Source organism: Dromiciops gliroides, chromosome 6, assembly GCF_019393635.1.
Source record: "Dromiciops gliroides isolate mDroGli1 chromosome 6, mDroGli1.pri, whole genome shotgun sequence".
Classification (NCBI taxonomy): domain Eukaryota; kingdom Metazoa; phylum Chordata; class Mammalia; order Microbiotheria; family Microbiotheriidae; genus Dromiciops; species Dromiciops gliroides.
In genome coordinates, this window is record NC_057866.1 from 210,015,701 (window position 1) to 210,036,151 (window position 20,451).

Here is a 20,451-nt window from a genome sequence, read left to right on the forward strand (position 1 = left end):
TTCAAAGGAATTTAGGGTTTTCTGTGTTCACTCACCAAAACCTGGAAAGTCCATTATTGCTCGTGCCACTGGAAAAGCAGAAGCCAGAGAGAGAGAGAGAGAGAGAGAGAGAGAGAGAGAGAGAGAGAGAGAGAGAGAGAGAGAGAGAGAGAGAGAGAGAGAGAGAGAGAGAGAGAGAGAGAGAGCTAACATTCTGGAAGTGCCTTCGCCTCCCCTCAGGGAGCGTTCAATCTTCCTCCCCCAAAAAGGAGAGGTCCTTCAAAAACTGCCTATAGAGAGTTCTCCTTCTGACCTCGGTAGCAAACGTAACTTCAGGGTGGGCCAGGTGTGGCCCCTCCCAAATGTGTCAGCTAAAACTCCAAGAATTTTTTATCACAAATAATTTTTACCACAATGCTTCCTGGTCATTTAACCTCTTAAAAGCTCACTTTCCTCATCAATCAATTAGGAATCATACTTGCCTTACCCACCTAACAGACTTCTTGTATCTCAGAAAGTACCTTATATTCTCTAATGCTCTCCAATGAATCTGTGATCTCATTTATGTAGTGCGCCCTTCCAGCAATGCACGTCATCCATGCCTACCCATGATGTGTAGCTCTCATCTTTGTTCTCCCAAAAGTCTATCACAAGGTTCACACAGTTATTGATAATAAGTAGATACCAAGGGAGCATGAAGTCTGTCTCTTGGTACTCTCTTCCTCTATATGACTAGCTCATTTATTCAGTCATATATTTCTCTGGAGACATCCTTCACCCCATTTTTCCTGGGTAATTCCTTGATTATGTATGTGATTCTCTTGTACCTCTTCACTGTGCCTCTTCATTGCCCTTTCTTCGTTCTTTCTTCTGAGGCTCAGAACCAGATCAATGTTGGTGTTAGAAAGATGGGTCTCACTTTCAAGGAGAAACTCACCGTAATTAAAGCAACTTTCTGACTTCCCAAAGGCAATCCAACCTGTTTTTTTTTCCTCCCTTTCGTTCAATTCTGGGCCTGACTCATTATGCATTCATGGTGTCTATCCAAGATGTATGTACCGATGAACTAATTCTATGAGTTGTACAAATCATCCTCTGGACCACAGGCATTCTTCATTCCTCTGGTTTTCATGAATAGATAGATAGATAGATATTGATACAGATACAGATACAGATACAGATATAGATATAGATATTGATACAGATACAGATACAGATATAGATACAGATATATAGATATAGTCAAGCCAAACCTCTTTGAATGGGCTTAGATCTCAGGATGCTCTGAAATGTTTTCTCCCAGAGATTCTCAATCTGGGGTCTGTGAACTTTTGAAAAAATGTTTTGGTAATTGTATTTCAATGTTATTTGTAGTACTGTGTATTACATAGTAACATATTTGTAATTTTAAGACCAGAATTAAATACTGTATATTTCTATACATCTAAAATAGTATTGAGAAGTGATATACAGTTTTTCAACAGGCTTCCAGAAAGATCCAGAACACAAAAGAACCCCTTTTAGAACCCCCTTTTAAGAATTTGATGCAGTATGCATAATGTCATTCACAAACAGGAACATCTAGAGGACCTGCTATTTACCTGACTTAGATTCTGGGACCTTTACGACAATGATGAGCACCTTTGTTGAGGATATGGTTTTTTGTGGGGGTGGGGGGGGTGTTTTTGGTTTTTTGCAGGGCGATGAGGGTTACGTGACTTGCCCAGGGTCACACAGCTAATAAGTGTAAAGTGTCTGAGGCTGAATTTGAACTCAGGTCCTCCTGAATCCAGGGCCAGTGCTTTATCTACTGTGCCACCTAGCTGCCCCTGTGTTGTTGTTGTTGTTGTTGTTGTTGTTTTTCACTTTGTAGGACTGTTGAGGACATTTATTTAGTTCCATATTTCAAACAATCTTGGATGATTGTGACACACATGGGAAACACTTTGTTGAAGAGTCTTTAGAGTAGAATTTTCCTTTCTTCAAATATTTTTATAGTCAATAAGCACAATGAGATCTTCTTTTCTCTATATCCTTCTGTGTGGCTATAAAAATGTATAAGAGAATTTGGGGAAATCCTGCTAGTTCCTCTTTCCTGCCTTCTTCAAGGATGGCCTCAATATATGTGGAGATTATTCTCATAAAAAGTTAGTAGCACTGGGAATAGGTATGTGGTCAGCAGTTTATATTTTCTCACTCCCTCTTTTTTTTGGCAAAAAAAAGTTATTCTTTTTCTTTCATCTCCTTTCTTCTTTCAGATGCCAAGAAAATCTGTGCCCTCAAAATTCTGTCACCTTCAGCATAGATATGCTTGGTATATTTGTATACTTGGTCCAGCTGCTTTTTCATCTTTGTCTAATTCAGTCCCATTTCTACATTATCAGGCACCACCCTGGGGAATGTGATATTAGTGTCTATTTGTTCAATGGCATTACCAGCTATTAGTAACGTTACTGTTTTGTTTTGCTTTTTAAATAAAAGCTCAACTTTCCATAAAGAACTTCAGATATTTTTGTGGAAGCTTTAAAAATCTCTTGGCCCAACTTTATAATCTGACCATATCTCCAACCGCAGGGCAAAGGTGCTAATGGAAGGGACTAAGGGCTTACTTAACTAGTTAGTTGGCTGAGATATTTGGTCATTCTGATTTGTTGGAGCTCGAAGCTGAGACTGAGAAGTATTCATTTTAACCTTTACTCGACTTTTGAGAAATCACGAGAACCTAGACTCACTGAACTTTCTATAATTCAGAGCCTCATTCCCCAAGGGCATGTAGATATTTTACTGCCTCATATTGTCAACTGAAATATGAACTGTTTGATTAGTGGGCATGAAAAATTAGCCTAGATGTGGATTTTTGAGATGTTCCTGAGACAGTGACAGTTTGCAAGTAGTCAGTTTCACATTTAGGTTAAGCGAGACAGCAGATTTAGTTAAAACTCTTATTAGTATTGACTCAGTGGTTTGTTATTTTAGGTAAGGGAGCTGGGTTTATCAAGTCTTGGGAAGGAAGAGAGGGTTGGCGAAATTTAGGCCTCTGAAATAGTTTAAGTCATATTAAGGCATTATTTAAGGCATATTTGAAAATAAAATGCATTTAAGAAGAAATCTTTGAATAATTAAATTGGGGTTTGAGACACTGGAGCATATAATTAAAGCAGCTATGGAATATTAAGCATATTTTAAAAGAAGGGAGACAATTCATTTTCTGGAATAGTTTAAATATGATTTTGCCCAGAAATAGTAGGATGACCACCTGAAAACATCCATTTGTCTCAATATTAAAAATCCTTTTCCCTTTAGGAAAAAATATTGAAGAATTAAACTATAAAACAAATAACGTCTTTTTGTCAAGCACTAGCCATTCCATATAAGCTGCTTTTAGTCTATCCCAAAGATGAAAGTCATTCTTCATTGAAAATTATCTAGGCATTATGATGGCTGTAGTTTTACTATAACCTTGCCAGGGATAGCATATTTGTCATTTCCATGGTCAAATTTATATTACATCTGGTATGTTTGTTTGTTTGTTGCGGGGCAATGAGGGTTAAGTGACTTTCCCAGGGTCACACAGCTCCTAAGTGTCAAGAGTCTGAGGCTTGATTTGAACTCAGGTCCTCCTGAATCCAGGGCCAGTGCTTTATCCATTGCACCACCTAGCCGCTCCCTACATCTATTTTTATAAATATCTATCCTTATGCCAACCCTTTTTCCTACAGGTCTCTATGGAAGCCTTATGCTTTTATAGGAGTAATTCCTTGACTGTGTCATGAACTTCATCTTTTATCAAAGATTTGAGCAAAAGATTTGTTTTTGACATCATATGTAACATTCCTCACAACCTAAAACCCTCCACAACTCTACCAAGGGGAAGGGAAGTGTTTCTTCATCTGTTCTTCAAAATAAAGATTTTTACACAATCTTCTAAAGCAATTTTTTTGGGGAAATTTGACCATTGTGAGATTTCATTTTTTTTTTCATCTCTGTCACTGAAATAGAGAATGTGTATGCTCTATTAGAGCTACTTTACAAAAACAGCATTTCCTTTTAGTTTTTATTGTTGAATGATTTGGCTCATTTTACTCCCATATTTGTCCCCATTTTTGTTACTAAATCCACCTGGTATCAAATATTTTTAAATTAGTAGCCGAGTGCATTTTGTTAAAACACAAAGAAAAAAAATCCTGCTTCACTTGGTTACCTTCAACTCTGCATGAAAGTAATGGCTGTCTGTAGTAGAAAACACCAGAAAACAGAATTTCATTTTTTATTCATTTTAATTAAGATCTTAGAATAAAAATATACAGAAGAAGGTTGTAAGCAATAATATTTTAAAAACCCCAAAAGTTATTAGTGATTTCAAAGAGCACAGGAGATTACTTCTCTATCTAGAATGTGTTTTTCCATATGGAATGGTTTCTATCTAGTCCCACATGGTACTTCATGCGATTAACTTTTGTTTTCTATCATGGTAGTGCTTGAAGTGAAGAACACAAATGTCATAAGTAACATACCTGGCTGAGTAAAATCCCTATAATTAGATATACAGAAAAATGAAATACAGACTACTATAAAAATACACACATAATTAGAAGTTGCTCATCTTTGCTACTATGTATTGTGGCTTAAATTTTTTGAGAAATAACCAAAGAGTAAAGTTCGTCAGCTATTGCAGGACACAGACGACATGCCTGAAATAAAACAGAAAAGAGAATACTATATTATTTGGATGAAAATTCTTAGACTAGCATTTTACATTTAAATTTTATATTATTATCATGGTAAAAAAAACAAATTTCAAGGGGGCAGCTAGGTGGTGCAGTGGATAAAGCCCCAGCCCTGGATTCAGGAGCACCTGAGTTCAAATCCAGCCTCAGACTCTTGACACTTACTAGCTGTGTGACTCTGGGCAAGTCACTTAACCCTTACTGCCCCACAAAAAATTCAAAGTAATTTCTTAACTAAATTAATTAGATTATTATACATGATAAATTAATTAAATAGATATTTTTCTATACTGATTTCCCCAAAGGAACAAGGCAAACTCAAAATCTAAGCCTGACTGACCAGGAATATTTCAGCTTCAAAAGAGTAAGTGTTAAATAAACCAGGGCCAAGGCAAAGGTAACTGTTAAGCTTAGGGTCATGATTTTAAAATTATAGCATAAAATCAAATTGGAAACACTGGGCTTTTTGGCCTGAAACAGATAACAGTGAAAAGAGCAATGGATTCAGAGTCAGAGGACCTGAGTTTGAATCTAGTTTCCCCTAGTAACTTTCTTTGTGACCTCAGGCAAGTCTTTGGACATCTCTGGACCTTGGTTTCCTCACTTGTAAATGAGGAGGCAGTTGGATTTTAAACCGAAAAGGAAGAAAATTGTCTGCGTATATCCCCCATTTTAGTTACAATAGAGCAGGCAGTTACAATGCACATGAGACAAAATCCAAGAAGGAAGCTAAGCCCTCTCCTTCATTCTTGTGTACATAATATCACCTTCAGAAAGATATTGTGGGTCTGTTTAAGCAGAGCTGTGTAGCTCAAACCTTTTTTTTTTTTTTTTTTTTTTTTTTTTTTTGCGGGGCAATGGAGGTTAAGTGACTTGCCCAGGGTCACACAGCTAGTAAGTGTCAAGTGTCTGAGGCCAGATTTGAACTCAGGTACTCCTGAATCCAGGGCCGGTGCTTTATCCACTGCGCCACCTAGCCGCCCCCTCAAACCCTATTTTGAAAGGTAGAAATAAAGGCTTTATTTTATAAAGTCACTCCGGGGGCTTCAGATTGGATAGAAAATGGAGAACGCGAGAAAATCATCACTTACAGGAATTCATCTATTCTGTTTCAATTATTTTAATGATGACTGATTTTTAATTACTGTGCAGCTCAAGATGGCTGGAAGTTGTCAGTACTATAAATTGAATTTTTAAAAATACCACCCACACCCAAATCCCAGGTTTTAAAGTTTCAACTGAAAAAAGAAAACTATTTGGAGGAGTTTCCAATGTGTTCTGATACATGCCTTGGAATAATACTTTCTGGCTTCTGCTTCATCCTTTGTGATACCCAAGCCAAGCTGAAGACACCTTGCATAGTAGAAGGAAGCCATTGCTAAGCCTTTGGTTATATATTCAGGAAGACAGTCAGTCATTTGGGCTATTGTGGGAACATCATGGCAGATATCGTATTCAGATATCCTGTTACAGAAATGGCAAGATTAGAATGAAGTCTAAAGTGTTCACTTCCCATTTAAACACGAGACACACGCTGTGGATCAAGTTCTTTTGCACAAATCAAGTTACACGTGAAACTTCGGATTGATTTTATGTACCGGGGAAGATAACAAATGGTTGATCAAGCACCAGGCTTTGAATTGAGAGAGTTTGCATTACAGCTCTGGTGTGTTTATTAACTGGGTAACAACCATGGGCAGGTCACCTAACCTCCTTAAGCATTAGTTCCCTCATTTGTGCTAGGCAACTCACATGGTTGTTATGAGAGAACAGTAAACACACATCTGATCCACTATTGTTCTTCTGTCCCTCACCTTGGTATTACCAGACTAAGCTCTATAAAGTATGAATACTAGAAAAGAAAATTAGCAGCAGAGTGGCATAATGGATAGAAAACTGGCCTCAAAGCCAGGAACAGATCTTCCACTCCTGACTTTGATACTGATTGTGGAAACTTGGGCACTTGGTTCTAGGCAAAACATAAGATTACAAGTCGCAAACTCCAACTTGGAAGGGTAGTGGAGTCAGGGGAAAAAGGGCTTCCTCATTTGGGAGTTGTCACAAGTCTAGTCCTTATGCACTAGAAAACTAAGAGGGTTAGAAGTCCCCATGCCTTTTAAACATAAATGATTTTGTATTTGAAAGGTTCGAAACTGACTTTTGTCTGATACTGTGTTTGCTCACAGGAAAATATTGATACTAAATAACTCTGTGTCTTTGCGACCCTGGGGCCAATGAAGTGAAAGTGATTCCAAAATTTGACCAAGGGTGTCCTCTGAATCATTACCTGAACACAACTATTCAAACTTCCCTTTCATCTACAGAAGACTTAAGATGTTCTGCTCAAATTCTTATTAAATCAGCTCTTCTCTATTATTCAATAATGAGTTATTCAAGAAATACTTTAAAAGGGAAAACTACATTTTCCTTTTCTCTCATAATAGTGCTATTAACAATTTTAGTCCCAAAGGTCTAAAGTCTCCTGATAAATATTTTAATAAATTAAAAAACACCTTGTCATCTCTTTCTTGTAATTTTATCTTTAGAGTATTTAAGTCAGGTTTATGACATAGAGGACCACAAAAAGCTTGATAGTTTTCCTTTAGAATGCAGACCTGCTACATTAGAGGTTGTTGAGCTAGGATCAACGTTAGGATGGATAATGTGAATTTGGTCCCCTAAACCCCCTTAATGGGGGCAGCTAGATGGCGCCATAGTGCATAGAGCATAGGGCCTACCATGAGAAAGACTCATCTTCAATCTGCCTTAGGCACTAGCTGTAAGACTCTGGGCAAGTCACTTAACCCTGTTTGCCTCAGTTTTCTTATCTGTCGAGTGAGCTGGAGAAGGAAATGACAAACCACTCCAGTATCTTTGCCAAGGAAACCCCAAATGGAGTCAAGAAGAGTCAGACACGAGTGAAACAACTCAACAACAACACCCCTTAACTACAATTTTAAACCAGTGACAGCCTTTACCTTAGAAGAGGGGTTCTTAACTTTTTTGTGTGTTATGGACTATTCCTTTGATGGCTTAGTGAAGCCTATGGTCCCCTTCTCTGAATAATGTTTTTAAATATATAAAATACATAGGATTATAAAGGAAAACATCATATTAAAAGTTATAAATGTATATATACATACATCCATATATACACGTACACACATACACACACATCTATATTTTAAAAAAACCAAGTCCTTGGACCCCGAATTAAGACTAAGTGGTGGTTCAGCTAAAGTTGCAACAAATAGCTTCACTTCTTTCCCTTTTGACCCATGAGCTGGTGGCAGTCCACACCCCTTAAAAACCATGAGGACTACCATCGGTTTTAATTGTCTTCACCACAGAAAATAACACACCCCAAATGGATAGATTGCTGTTTGACCTCTTTTTGCTACTCAAGCTGACAGTGGTGAACACAGCATTTTGGGGTACAGGCATCTCTCTAAAGGGTGCTTTACATCTTGTGGATCTGTCTGCAAACCTTTAATTACCTATAGCTCTTGCATATGGAGGAAGGGAAAATTAGATCTTGATGTTCTGTATATGAGCATGTAGAGCAATGTATCCTTTGTTGAACAGAGGTTATATCATCGCACCCCTCCTCTCCAGACCTCCCAAGCCCAAGAACCACTTAGAGAACACACAGCATTTGGAGCCAAATTCTGTAGAAAAAAATATGGAATTTTGTGGTCTTATAAAGAAGTGGATTCCTGAGATTTGGTGTTGAAAATTGTAGGGGCAAAGCTTTCATAAATGATTTGTTCTCAGAGGCCAGCCATTATTCATGATTCAGAAATGGATGCTGGCCTGTTGAAGAACTCACTAAAGTGCCTTTGGATATCACAGTCACAACAAAGCATCTACCAGGGTGCCATAATGGAAATAAATGAATTCTGGGGTCAGAAGACCTGAGGTCCACTCTTGGCTCGGCCACTCATTTGGTGTGTGACCTCAGATGATTTGTTGGCTTGTTCTGTAAAATAGGAATGATAATAATTGTACTACCTCTCTCCATTGGCCCTTGCCAAGAAAGTACTGTGTGGACCGTCAAGTGAGACAGAACAAAAGTGACAGTAACACTGATGTGACGGATCATTAGCAAACATTCTCTTAAATGTTTTCATCCAAATGATTTACCTTTTTGAAAATGCAACACATTTTGTGAAAAACTTCCTTTTATAGTAATATTCAACAAGACTGCCTTGAGCGTAGACATTTCCACGGTCAGCTGCTTGTCTCAAGCACTGAAGGGCGGCATCCGTATCTTGACGAATACCTTGTCCGTACAAGTACATGAGCCCAAGTGCACCCTGGGACTCCAAGTTGCCATTGCCACAAGCTTCTGAATGCCAAAAAAATGCCTAAGGAAAAGTACAAGACCAACTCGCCATTAAAAACCACCTCTGGAGCCCACGCTTTAAGTGAAGAACACGGGGCAAAGAGGCCTTTTGTTGGGCCCTGCCCCAGATCAGCTGGTTATGTGACTCCCAGACACCTGGATAGACACATCTCCCCCATTAGAAAAGCAGCTCTCTCTAGACAGGAGCGAAGGAATCTTTGTCTTTGGCCCCAGGGATTAGCATGTGCTGGGCACTGACTGGCACAGGGAAAGAGCCCCAGATCTGCAATCAGATGACATCGGTTTGACGTCAGCTTTATCACTTAGTAGCTTTGTGACCTTGAGCAAAATAATCTCTCACCCTTTCTGTCCCTCAGATCTCGCATGTGTAAAATGTTAGCAACACAAGAATCTGGTGAGGATCCAGTGGGGTCATTTATGTAAAGTACAGGGTAAATTGTCAGACTATCAGGCTTTGGGAATTTATCAACTCCAGAAAACCCACTAAGTGACACAGAAGTACATTTTCTGCCTTGGGGGAAAGGAGTATCCATGCCAAGGCAATCTCAGGTGGCTGAAGTACTGAAGTACTAAACTATTAAGTATCACCGTCGTGGAGGGCAGCTACGTGGTACAGCGGATACAACACTGGGGCTGGAATCAGGAAGTCGCATCTTCCTGAGTTCAAATCTGACCTCAGATTTGGCTTACTGGCTGTGTGGCCCTGGGCATGTCACTTAACCTGTTTGCCTCAGTCTCCTTATCTGTGAAGGCAATGGCAAACTACTCCAGTATCTTTGCCAAGAAAACTACAGATGGGGTCAACAAGAGTCAGATACAACTGAAGGACAACAATCACTGTGATTCATTTAGGAGCAGCTTAGTACCTTCAGTGGAGGTTTTTGCCTAGCAATGTACTGTTGATAGATTGCATCCCTATGATAAATTGCAGAGGTGTCCTTACCTCTTTTACTTAAAACAGATTAAGTAATGATAAAGAGAGGATTATCTTTTCCAGATTTGTATCACTCCTCAGTTTTCCTGTACTCTTTCCAAAAGGAGCAAGCCCTAGAGATACTAATAAAGAGACAGTGAATACCAGAGAGAAGAATTTGTCAGTTTCTCAAGAGATTTCAGAGGAATGTTTAAAAAACTAAAAAGAGAAAGGAGAGATGAAAAATTTAAAGTCAGAGAAAGTTGAAGATGAAAGGGCGGTGGACAATATCAGGGTTTTTTTGCTTTTTTTTGTTTTTGTTTTTTTAGTGAGGCAATTGGGGTGAGTGACTTGCCCAGGGTCACACAGCTAGTAAGTGTTAAGTGTCTGAGGCCGGATTTGAACTCAGGTCCTCCTGAATCCAGGGCCGGTGCTCTATCCACTGTGCCACCTAGCTGCCCAACAATATCAGTTTTATTCCTTTAATTTTGGTTCCTTCATGCAGATAAAGTAGGGACAGAGATTAATTAGTAAGTGTAAAAAATGCTTGAACATCATAGTAAATAATTTTGAATTGTAGTTTATATTTAGATATTTCTAAAGTGTGATTCCTCCTGATGCCTTGCTTTTAGTACTAGGTACCCTGAAAGAGTTTAATTTTGGCAAAAAAAAAAAAAAGAGAGAGAGAGAGAGAGAGAATAAAAAAGGTTTTCTATGACTTCTCACTAATAGGATCAGAGACAATAATGTTTTCCTCCCTTCCAGTATTTTCCAGTTGATGTTTCTACTGCCAGCCATAAATGGGAGAGACCATGTGTCTGCTGCAGTTTTAAAATGTTTTCTTCTTTCTTAATAATATAGAAATACTGCAGAGCATTACTAAGCACACTTCCCCTAACAATATCAGGCTAGTTCCCCCAAGGACATCTTGCACTTAATCTAAAATGTCTGAGACTTGTTATTGCCTCTTTAAGGTATCAGAGCATAATCACTTACTTTAAGGTGGAAGTGGGGTGACTTGATTCACTTAAGCCACTCTACCCCTGGACTCGTAGGCCATTAGAGTTATTAGGCACCTTAGAGATCATCTAATGTCCACCCCCCCTTATTTCACAGCTGAGGACACTGGATTCAAAAGCACATAAATACAGAGAATCCATCAAATGCTGTGTAATCAACCTTTTCCTATTTTGAAAGAACATTTTAATTTCAGGATTCTTCCCGCATCTTCTCTTAGGTTTCAAAATATCCTATAATTAATGATCTTGTCAATGTTTCTGCTAAAAAAAAAAAACACCTGTATATCAGCTTGAAGTTCTTAAAAGGCAAATCACCCCTAAAGAAATGTGTCATTTTGTTAAGGGTTCCGAACCTCATGGTTCTAGGGTTGGCTATCCACAAAGGGCCTCCCCCACCGGAGGGGGAAGAATGACTCATTCATTAATCTCAAGGTAACATCACGTCTTTTAAAAAGGTAGATCACTCACCTTCTCCAACTCTTTGGGCTCTTTTGTAGAATAGTACAATCCCAAGATACTCTGAGCTTTGACGCTAGCTTTTGGATTCCCATTGTCTGCAGCAAAAATCCATAGTCTAAAGAGAGACAGTGATACCAGGATCATGTTATATGAAAGGTCAACAGCTGATAAAAACAAAGCTTCATTCTCATTACCTTTCAGCTTCCTCATCATCATGTGGAACACCTTGTCCTTCGTGAAAAGCTCTTCCCAGGTTGTATGCAGCCGCATATTTTAAATGTCTTGCTTTGGGACATGGAGATTCGAGAATTTTCTTCATATATTCCACACCTTTTTCCTTCCACAAAGAAAAAAAAAGCATACCCCCCCCAAATGTATTCTTAGTTTTAGCCCAAATAAATTTGCTTTCCTATAGATTGTAGTCTATCTTTATCTGAACAAAAGCACAGAGTGATGAGGCATTCCCAGTCCTAGTGGGAATGGAGGATACTAGAGGAGAAAATGTAAGTCCTGACCCAGAGCTCACAAATCAAAGGTCGAGAAGGGATGATTTGAACAGTCCTTGGGGGACATTTTTATCTCCAAACACTTCCATCAGCATAGACAAACTGTTGGCTAGGATGAAAACCATACTAAAAATAAACTCTGCTTTAAGATAGAAAAGAGAATGAACTTCAGAGTCAGTTTTAAAAGTTATTACTAGGTGATGGATTAAAGTGTAGCTGTCAAGGTTCTTACTTCCTCATTTCATGATGAGACATCATTTTGGAGAGAATAAGTGACTAAGTGAGGAGATAGCACCTATATGTCTAGATAAACTAAATTTGAGGGTTAAGGAAAATCTGAACTGATAGGGGCTGGATGTGTGATTTCATTACCAAAGAGAACCACCAGAAAAAGAATTCTAACCAACAATGGAGGCTAGCACTTTCTTCACAATAGAGTCTTAGAGAAACACCTGGAGCACTGTCCAGTGTCCAGGGTATAACTTGAACCCAGGTCTTTCTGGTTTTGAGGTCAGTTCTCTACTCATTGCATTATGCTTCCTTTCACATAAACTGATCAGCTATCAATAATCAGTAGAAGATCAGAGAAAACAGGAGAGGTGCCATAAGACTTGAAATGAAAATATAATCACACTTCCAAAAAACAAACATAAAGTCTTAATATTCTAGACCAATTTTTTTCCTCTTACCAAAATTCTCCCACCAACACTCCTAAATGTATTGTGAAAGAGAGGCTTTTTTCATTATTAACAACAATAGCTAGCTTCTTAATAATATTTTAAGATTTGCAAAGTAAGATTTTATTTTAAAGAGGCATCCCAGAATCACTTGACTGGTAGGCAGGATAATGCCACAGACACAAGACATCTGGATTTTCAACCAACGCATTTGACAGAGCATTCCACCTTACTTGTATAGACAAGATGGAGAGATGCAGACTACATATGACAACCACGGTGTGGTAAAAAACGGAAGTTTTAGCTGAATCATTTGAGAGTTGAGCGCATGCTAATGAAGTGGCTTTTGAAGGACCCTCCCTTTTGGGGAGGAGTCCGTGATGAACTTCCAGCATGCCAGCTTAAAACTGAGGGAGGAACGGAAGTTCTCTCTCTCTCTCTCTGGCTTTTTCAGCTTAGCTGTGGTGGCGCACGTCTTTGGTGTTCCGGCTCTGGTTCTCGGCCTGGCAGGCAGTTTGGGATTCAGTGAGTTTTATAAAGGAATATAGACTAAGCTTAGATCTAAGGTTATTCATTTGTATTTCTACTTTCCTATTTCCCTAATTGGTATCACTGTTTGTTATCTAATTAATCCCCAAACAATAAAAACTACTCCCTCACTGATTAAAGCTCAGAGGCTTCTTTTTCTTAGTGGTCTGGGAGATATTTTTATATATATATATATAAAAGGGAAAAGTTAAAAGGGGGAGTTTAATGCTCATATATACAATTTTAATATCACAACGGGCAGACTGAGAATCGGCCAACTCTGCAGATCCAAAAGGTGGCCATTAATGGCTTGGGCCCACTCCCAGTTAGTAATTCACGATAATGAACCTCCTGTGGGTGGGGGAGAGCAGGGGTTGGATCAGACAGCCTGGAGGTTCCTCCCAGCTCTAGATCTATGATCTATGACTGACCTGATGGATTGTAGAGAAGGGATCTGTCGTTGTATCATGTCTGACATTTTTACAAATGTCTTGGATAAGCATAGATGACATGCTCATCAAATGTATAGATGATAGGAACCTAGTAAGGACAGCTACCAACGTAGTTTTATAGTCAAGATTCAAAACAGCCCAGAAAGATGGGCCAAATGGAACAGGATGAAATGAGATAGGCATAAATATAAGTCTTACACTGGGTTCAAAGAAGCCGTCCTCTCAGTCTCTCAGGCTCACAACAGTAGGACCTTTCCCTGATTCCTTGCTATCTCTCACCACTCCCTCATATCCAGGCTGTTGGCAAGGCCTGTTGATTTCACCTCTGTAACATCTCCTCTACGCCCCTCTCTCCTCCGATACTCCCATCATTGTAATGCAGGCCCTCATCACCTTTGCCTTTTGGTCAGTCTGCCTGCCTCATGCCTCTCCCCACTCCAATCCACCCTCCATTCCACCATCAAAGTGATTTTCCTAAAGTGGGGGTCCAACCACATCACTTCCCCTACTCCATAACTTCTATTTCCTTCAGCACCAAACACCCAGCCCCTCCTACCTTTGCACTTTTCTGGACCTTACTTCTTACCATGTACGCTTTGATCCAGTGACACTGGCCTCCTGGTTATTTCCATGTCCAGGCTCTGGGAATCTTCTCTGGCTGTCCTCCATGCTCTCCTTTTAAAGTCCATGGACTTCCCTGGCTTCCTTAAGTCCCAACTAAAATCTCATCTTTTACATGAAGCCTTTCCTAACTCCCCTTGAAGTGATTTGCCCAGGATCCCAGACCTAGGAAACGTCTGAGGCTAGATTTGAACTCATCTTCCTCATTCTAGGCTGTATCAACCATACCACCCAGCTGTCAATAATTTACTAGTGCGATCTAATCTGGCTAAATCTGGTGATAGTTCAGCAGATCATAGGCAGAGCTGTTACCCCTGTTTGACAGATGAGGAAACCTCAAAGAAGTTAATTCAACCAACAGTATGGTTAACATCATTTTCCTGTCAAATAGTTTCGAGTGTAACTCCTTTGCTCAAGAATCTTCCGACACTTCTCTCTGCCCACGGGACACAAAATGTAAATATTTCCTATTTATCCTGATGTATGTATTATCTGCATGTATATATCTCCTGGAGGTCAGCCTCTCTTTTGCTTCTTTTTGTATCCTCAGAACTTATCATAGTGCCTAGCATAGATGCTAAATAAATGTTTATTGATGAATATGGATCTATAATTTCATCCTTGTTATTCCCATTTATAAATGACAAGTTAAATGACCCACCTAACTAAAGGTTCCCCTGGCTTCTTCAAAAGGGTCAGTTTTAAAATTCCATGTACTACAGTTAGCTTGTACTTTCCTTTCCTCTGAGATTAATTCTAAATTACCCTGCATATATCTTATATGTACACAGTTGTTTGCATGTTGCCTCCCCCATTAGACTTTGAGCTCCTGGAGACTAGGGGTCTGCTTTTTCCTTTCTTTGAATCTTTAGGTTTTTAGGTTTTTGTTTGTTTGTTTGTTTGGTTTTTTTTAGCGAGGCAACTGGGGTTAAGTGACTTGCCCAGGGTCACACAGCTAGTGTCTGAGGTGGATTTGAACTCAGTCCTCCTGACTCCAGAGCACTCTATGCACTGCGCCATCTAGCTGCCCCTGAATCTTTAGGTTTTAAGAGTGCCTGGCAATTGATAATATATTAATAAGCAATTAATACATTTTGTTGACATGACTTGACTTATGCATGAAGGAAGAATGAGGATTCAGACCCAGGTCTCCCATTTTCAACAGTGATGGGAGGATTTTAACCATGTTAGGGCAAATTATGACAGCTCCTTGCTAGATAGTGTCTACATCAGTATCACTAAAGGGACCCCAGACTGTTCTTTCAAGGCTGTGACTATAAGTCTGGTCTTCTTCTCATTACAATAGTTTAGACAGATGCTATGTCATACCAACATTTCCAGCTCTAGGATCAGAAAGCTTTTGTAATACAGAACCGTACAAGCTTAGGGCTAGATAGAATCTTAGTGACAATCTCACTTAGCCATGACTTTATAGATGAAGAAAACTGAGCCCCTGAGACTTGCCCAAGATCACAAAGGAGGGTTCTTTGTGCCTTCGGATGTTACTTTTTAAATTTAGCCCATTAAATGGGAGAAATTAGGGGGGAATTTCCCACAGATTCAGGTACAGAAACGATTAAGAAGAATTTGGAGAAATCAGAAAATTAGAGGTACCTCAAAACTGTAGCCAAGCCACCAAGTTTCTACTTTTTCATCCAACCTCTTCCCTACATTGGCAGAGCCACTCATTTTCACAATCTCAATCATTACAAAGTAAAATAGGAAAAGGATTTGTGGGAGGTGGACTTCCTTTTATCTGGGGCTCATTTCCCTCCCTCCACCCTAGTAAGTCAAGAAAAAAATAATTATAAAGTCTTCCTCTAATTGTATAGAGGAAATGAGTATGCCACCTATTCAAAAAACTTCCTCTAAAGCCTAGAATTCTGCCATTACTTGGCTTGGGATTTTTTTAACATCATAAAGTGCACTTTTAATTCAGAGAACTCCCCCCCCCCTAGTTAATAACTAGCCACAAAACAAGTCAAAAACAAAAATAACTACAACAAACTCCAAACACTGAGGCTACAATAGTTATAAAAACTTAGTAAACTAGTATTCTAGGGCAGGAAATAGTAAGAATGGCACACACTTGAACTTTGTTTTAAAGCATCATCACCTATTAGAATGGCAAATATAACAAGAACGGAAAATATTGGTTGTTGGAGGGATTGTTTGGAAAACTGGGACACTAATCCACAGTTGGTGGAGTTGTGAAAAGATTCAACCATTCTGGAGAGAAATTTTGGAACTATGCCCAAAGGGCTATAGAATTGTGCATACCCTTTGATCTAGCAATGTCACATACTTGTTTTATATCCCAAAGACATCCCCCAAAGAGGAAAAAGACCTATTTGTACAAAAATATTTATAGCAGTTCTTTTTGTGGTGGCTAAAAATTGGAAATCAAGGGTATGCCCATTAATTGGGGAATGGCTAAACAAATCATGGTATATGATGGTAATGGAATAAGAAATGTGGCAGTAAAGAAATGACAAACAGGATGACTTCAAAAAAGCTGGAAACACATGTATGAATGATATATCCAAGAGAACACTGTACACAGACACAGCAATATTGTTCTATGAAGAACTGTGAATGACTGGACTATTCTAACAATACGATAATCCAAGACAATCCCCAAATACTGATGAAACATATTATCCACCCTCAAAAAAAGAACTGTTATTGATGGAACAGACTGAAGCAGGCTATTTTTCACATACTTTCATTAAGTGACAAATATGATGATGTTTTACATGATCATATATGTATAACCCATATCGGACTGTTTGCCACCTTGAAAGGGGGCAAAGAGGGAAGGAGGGATAGAGATTGGAACAGAAAAATATAAATAAAATGTTTAACCTGAAAAAAACAAGGAGCATCAATCAGCTTTAAGATATGGAAAGGATCTTAAATATCATGCATCTAATCCAGTGGTGACAACTCATACACACTGAATTAGAAACTACAAATGGCCACTATCTTTGTTACGCTGTATTTTTATTTATTTTGTGAAACATTTTCCAGTTACAGTTTAGTCTGGTTCAGGTCGTGGTTAGGAATTTTAGGGGCTACTTGCTGTCTCAGGTGTTACACCTCTGATCTAATTCTCCTATTTTACAGAAGAGGAAACCGAGACCGAGGGAGAGGAAATGACTCGGCCTGCATTCACACAGGCTGCCAGGAGCAACACTCACAGTGTGAGCGTTGATTCACACTCGTGGCTTCTGACAGTAAGTTCAGAAATCTCTGGCTTCAGCTCTGGCAAATACAGAATACTTGGATGCTAGGCTGGAAGGCACCTTCAACTGCAAATTCTAAGTGGAAATCACCTCCCCCAGCGGAATAAGAGAAGACCTCTGGCCTCAGGGAGTCTACGATATCTCTACCTCCAAACAGAATTGCATTTACACCAATCTAATTTGAAATATTTCTAGAACGGGAGACCCTACATTTTCCTTCAGTAACCTCTTCTGGTTTTAAATTCTGAATCTGATCATGCAGCAGCCGGATAATCATCTAATCTAGAGGTGAGAAGAACTGAGTAAATCTGTAAGTAAGAAGATGAATATTTTTAATCAAGTCTTTTTGGAGTTATTCAGACATCTGCATGGGGACACTTTAGGCAGCCATGTGGGAAAGTGGATAGAGTGTCAGGCCTGGAATCAGGAAGACGACTTCCTGAGTTAAAATCTGGTCTCAGACACTAGCTGTGTGACCCTGGGCAAGTCACTTAACCCTGTTTGCCTCAGTTTCCTCATTTTGTTGTTGTTGTTTTTGTGGGGCAATGAGGGTTAAGTGATTTGTCCAGGGTCACACAGCTAGTAAGTGTCAAGTGTCTGAAGTCAGATTTGAACTCAGGTCCTCCTGAATCCAGGGCCAAGGCTTTATCCACTGTGCTACCTAGCTGCCCCCAGTTGCTTCATCTGTAAAATGAGCTAGACAAGGAAAAAGCAAACCACTCCTGTATCTTTGCCAAGAAAACCCTAAATAAGGTCACGAAGAGTCAGAAACAACTGAAAAACAAATGGATATTTCATGTAAATTCCATGAAAATAGGATGCCTGTACTAATTAAGTCTCATTCTTTGTAGTTGTATCCCCAGTGTCTAGCACAATGCCTGGCACATTGATAAGTACTTGCTGACTGAGTTGCTCTTATGGACAATTTTATGGAGATAAATGACCCCACTGCTTTCACATGCCCTTCTATTTGTTTTCTTGGCTGCCTGACAATCCTACATTTTGTCTGTCCTTCTAAACCCACTATCTCTAGTGAAGTTAGTTGAGTGCCTGAGATATAAGTGATATGATGATTCAAGCAAATTTCTAAAAAACATTTTGAACAGATTGCACAAGTTTTATTAAAAGGGAAAAGTACCCTAAGCTTTGCAAAGTTTTTAGATTCAAGAGTAATCTAACGGCAAATCTGCATTTTCAAATCTTCACAAGTATATCAACAGAGGTCAAGAAAATCAATTGGAAGATTTGTGCCTTAGGGGCAGTATTTCTTTTAAATATCAACATGAACCTTGAGAAGTCTGCATTATTCACAAAGACTCATTCTCAATAAAAAATTATAATGAGTAATAAATGAATCTATAAACAATTCTATATTTAATAATGCTCCAACTTCTCACTAAATTCTTAGCCTTTATTTGCAGATGTCAAGTTGTATGTCCCTAAGCAACCCAATAGTCATGATATTATTAAAATTGGAGTAGATAACAAATGGGCATAAAATGTCACATTCCTATAGATTCCTGATTTAATTATTTGCTACAGTTTGTCCTCGAATCCTAGGGGAAAAATGGACAAAGGCAGCAAATAACAACCCAGAATATTATCCAAGAGATATTAGATACCTGGGACAGTGTTTTCCCACTTAATTTCCTAAGGAAAGTATATCTATCAATCAGCACCCATTTCTAAACATTTACTTCACCAGTTACTTCCATTTACTTCACTGGTTACTTTTATCCTATAGGAAAATGTCAAAATATTGAAAAGCAATAGTTTCCAGGTAAAGTCAATTCTGGGCCAGCATCAGATGAATAAAAAGATAAAATTAAAAAAAAAATAAAGCCAACACAATAAAATCTCATGGATGGAAAGGACCTAAAGATACACGTTACACCTTCATAGACTTTATAGTAAATATACATATAGAGATGGCTTTCCTTTCTTTGATTCACTTAAGCTATTATTTTTTACAATCCCCTCACGAGGGATCTGCTAGTGATCACTGGATGGCCACTGGTTTGAGGATGTTACAAAGAATTCTTAGTAGAGAACCCACTGCTCCTCTGAGGTTACTTTCAGCTCTGAGGTTCTGGGACCAGGATGATGAAGGAACTCAAAACGATGTTATGGTTAAAGGAATGAGAGATGTTTATCTTAGTAGAGAGAGAACTTTTTAAGACATAACTGTCTTCAAATAATTTAAAGGCTTTCATGTGGAAAGCCTTTTAGCGTCTAGCATTTTCAGGAACACAGGAGCTTAATAAATGCTTGATTAGGCTGATTGAAAGAGGAATTTAGGGGCAGCTAGGTGGCACAGTGGATAAAGCACCAGCTCTGGATTCAGGAGTAGTTGAATTCAAATCCAGCTTCAGACACTTGACATATACTAGCTGTGTGATCCTGGGCAAGTCACTTAACCCTCATTGCCCCGCAAAAAAAACCAAAAAAACCCCAAACAAACAAAAACAAACAACAAAAAAACCACCAAACAAACGAAAGAGGAATTAAGTCTATTCTGCTTGGTCACAAATAAGGAAAATGTGTTCCAATAATTAAAGATGTCCCCAAATGGTTGCTGTTATAGCAACCTCAGGGACATGATGAACATTCTAGCACTAAGTTACCCAACAGAGACTGGAACCGCTGCCCTATTTGGGGTGATGCTGCAGACAGGATTCATGTTTTGTTTCAGGTGCCCTCTGAGATTCCTTCCAATTCTATCATTCTATCGCTCTGTGAAAAATGGATTGAACTTGAGTTCAGGGCCCCGTATTTCAGAAGGATTATACGGCATTTACTTTGTCTTCTGGTTATTATGTGACTTGTTTGCCCCCTAGAGGCCAATCAGGATCTTCATTAACTTAAAGAGTTAGTCTGTATTTTACATAGCAAGCAATTCATGGCTACGACATTAGGTCTAAGAATTGGGATAACGCTACTTGAAAGCAACGGTGGTTTC

The 20,451-nt window shown here is 38.9% G+C and overlaps 2 protein-coding genes across 9 annotated transcripts in view; one reads left to right on the forward strand and one right to left on the reverse strand.

Moving 5' to 3' along the window:
• Nucleotides 1–4,270: 4,270 nt before the first annotated feature.
• Nucleotides 4,271–20,451, reverse strand: part of LOC122732696 (LRP2 binding protein) — a 51,379-nt gene continuing 35,198 nt past the window's right edge. For 4 of the 6 annotated variants that reach the window (XM_043973014.1, XM_043973016.1, XM_043973015.1 and 1 more), the window contains 5 exons: nucleotides 11,658–11,800; nucleotides 11,473–11,578; nucleotides 8,850–9,073; nucleotides 5,996–6,170; nucleotides 4,271–4,670 (listed from right to left, as the gene is read on the reverse strand). In XM_043973014.1, the coding sequence (XP_043828949.1) occupies nucleotides 4,605–4,670; nucleotides 5,996–6,170; nucleotides 8,850–9,073; nucleotides 11,473–11,578; nucleotides 11,658–11,800 (714 nt within the window). In that variant the 3' untranslated portion in view covers nucleotides 4,271–4,604. Of the gene's footprint in view, nucleotides 4,671–5,995; nucleotides 6,171–8,849; nucleotides 9,074–11,472; nucleotides 11,579–11,657; nucleotides 11,801–14,212; nucleotides 14,383–20,451 lie in introns of those variants that run through there. The other 2 variants (XM_043973017.1, XM_043973019.1) reach the window with 2 other exon arrangements.
• Nucleotides 13,088–20,451, forward strand: part of ANKRD37 (ankyrin repeat domain 37) — a 46,455-nt gene continuing 39,091 nt past the window's right edge. Inside the window, exons 1-3 of one of the 3 annotated variants that reach the window (XM_043973031.1) lie at nucleotides 13,090–13,171; nucleotides 14,639–14,703; nucleotides 17,374–17,780. The gene's annotated coding sequence lies outside the window, so the exon portion shown is untranslated. Of the gene's footprint in view, nucleotides 13,172–14,569; nucleotides 14,704–17,373; nucleotides 17,781–20,451 lie in introns of those variants that run through there. The other 2 variants (XM_043973033.1, XM_043973032.1) reach the window with 2 other exon arrangements.